General features: G+C 74.2%; 1 protein-coding gene across 2 annotated transcripts in view; it reads left to right on the forward strand.

Annotated features, from left to right (window-relative positions):
• Positions 1-438, forward strand: part of MEMO1 (mediator of cell motility 1) — an 82,052-nt gene that overhangs the window by 485 nt on the left and 81,129 nt on the right. The window contains exon 2 of one of the 2 annotated variants that reach the window (XM_004686316.2): positions 317-394. In XM_004686316.2, coding sequence (XP_004686373.1) covers positions 334-394 — 61 coding nt within the window. In that variant the 5' untranslated portion in view covers positions 317-333. Of the gene's footprint in view, positions 395-438 lie in introns of both variants that reach the window. The other variant, XM_004686315.2, reaches the window with a different exon arrangement.

Below are 438 nucleotides of genomic sequence, written 5' to 3' on the forward strand. Positions count from 1 at the left end.
GGGGAGCAGCGGCGACTCGGGGGGCCCGGGCATTCCGGGCTTCGGTGAAGCCGCCGCGGGCCCCATCTTCCGGCGGTCGCCGGAGTTTGTGGTGATTGTTGCTGCCGCCGCCACCGCCCCGGCTGCCATCTCCTCCTCCTCCTCCTCCTCCTCCTCCTGGGCCGCCGCCTCCTCCTCTTCCTCCTCCTCCTGGGCCGGGCTGATCCCCTCCCCGCTGCCGCCTCCTCCTGGGCTGGGCCCGCGGTGTCTCGTCCCCTCGCGGAGCCGCTCCTGCCGCCGCCGCCGCCGCCTCCTCATTCATCCTCGTGCACCATAGGCGGCACAGGCACCAAGATGTCCAACCGAGTGGTCTGCCGGGAAGCCAGTCACGCCGGGAGCTGGTACACAGCCTCAGGTAGGGCCCCGGGCCGGCCGGCCCGCCGCGCTGACCCCGGCCCC

The sequence above is a fragment of the Condylura cristata genome, unplaced genomic scaffold, assembly GCF_000260355.1.
Source record: "Condylura cristata isolate star-nosed mole 26May11 unplaced genomic scaffold, ConCri1.0 scaffold00020, whole genome shotgun sequence".
Lineage (NCBI taxonomy): Eukaryota > Metazoa > Chordata > Mammalia > Eulipotyphla > Talpidae > Condylura > Condylura cristata.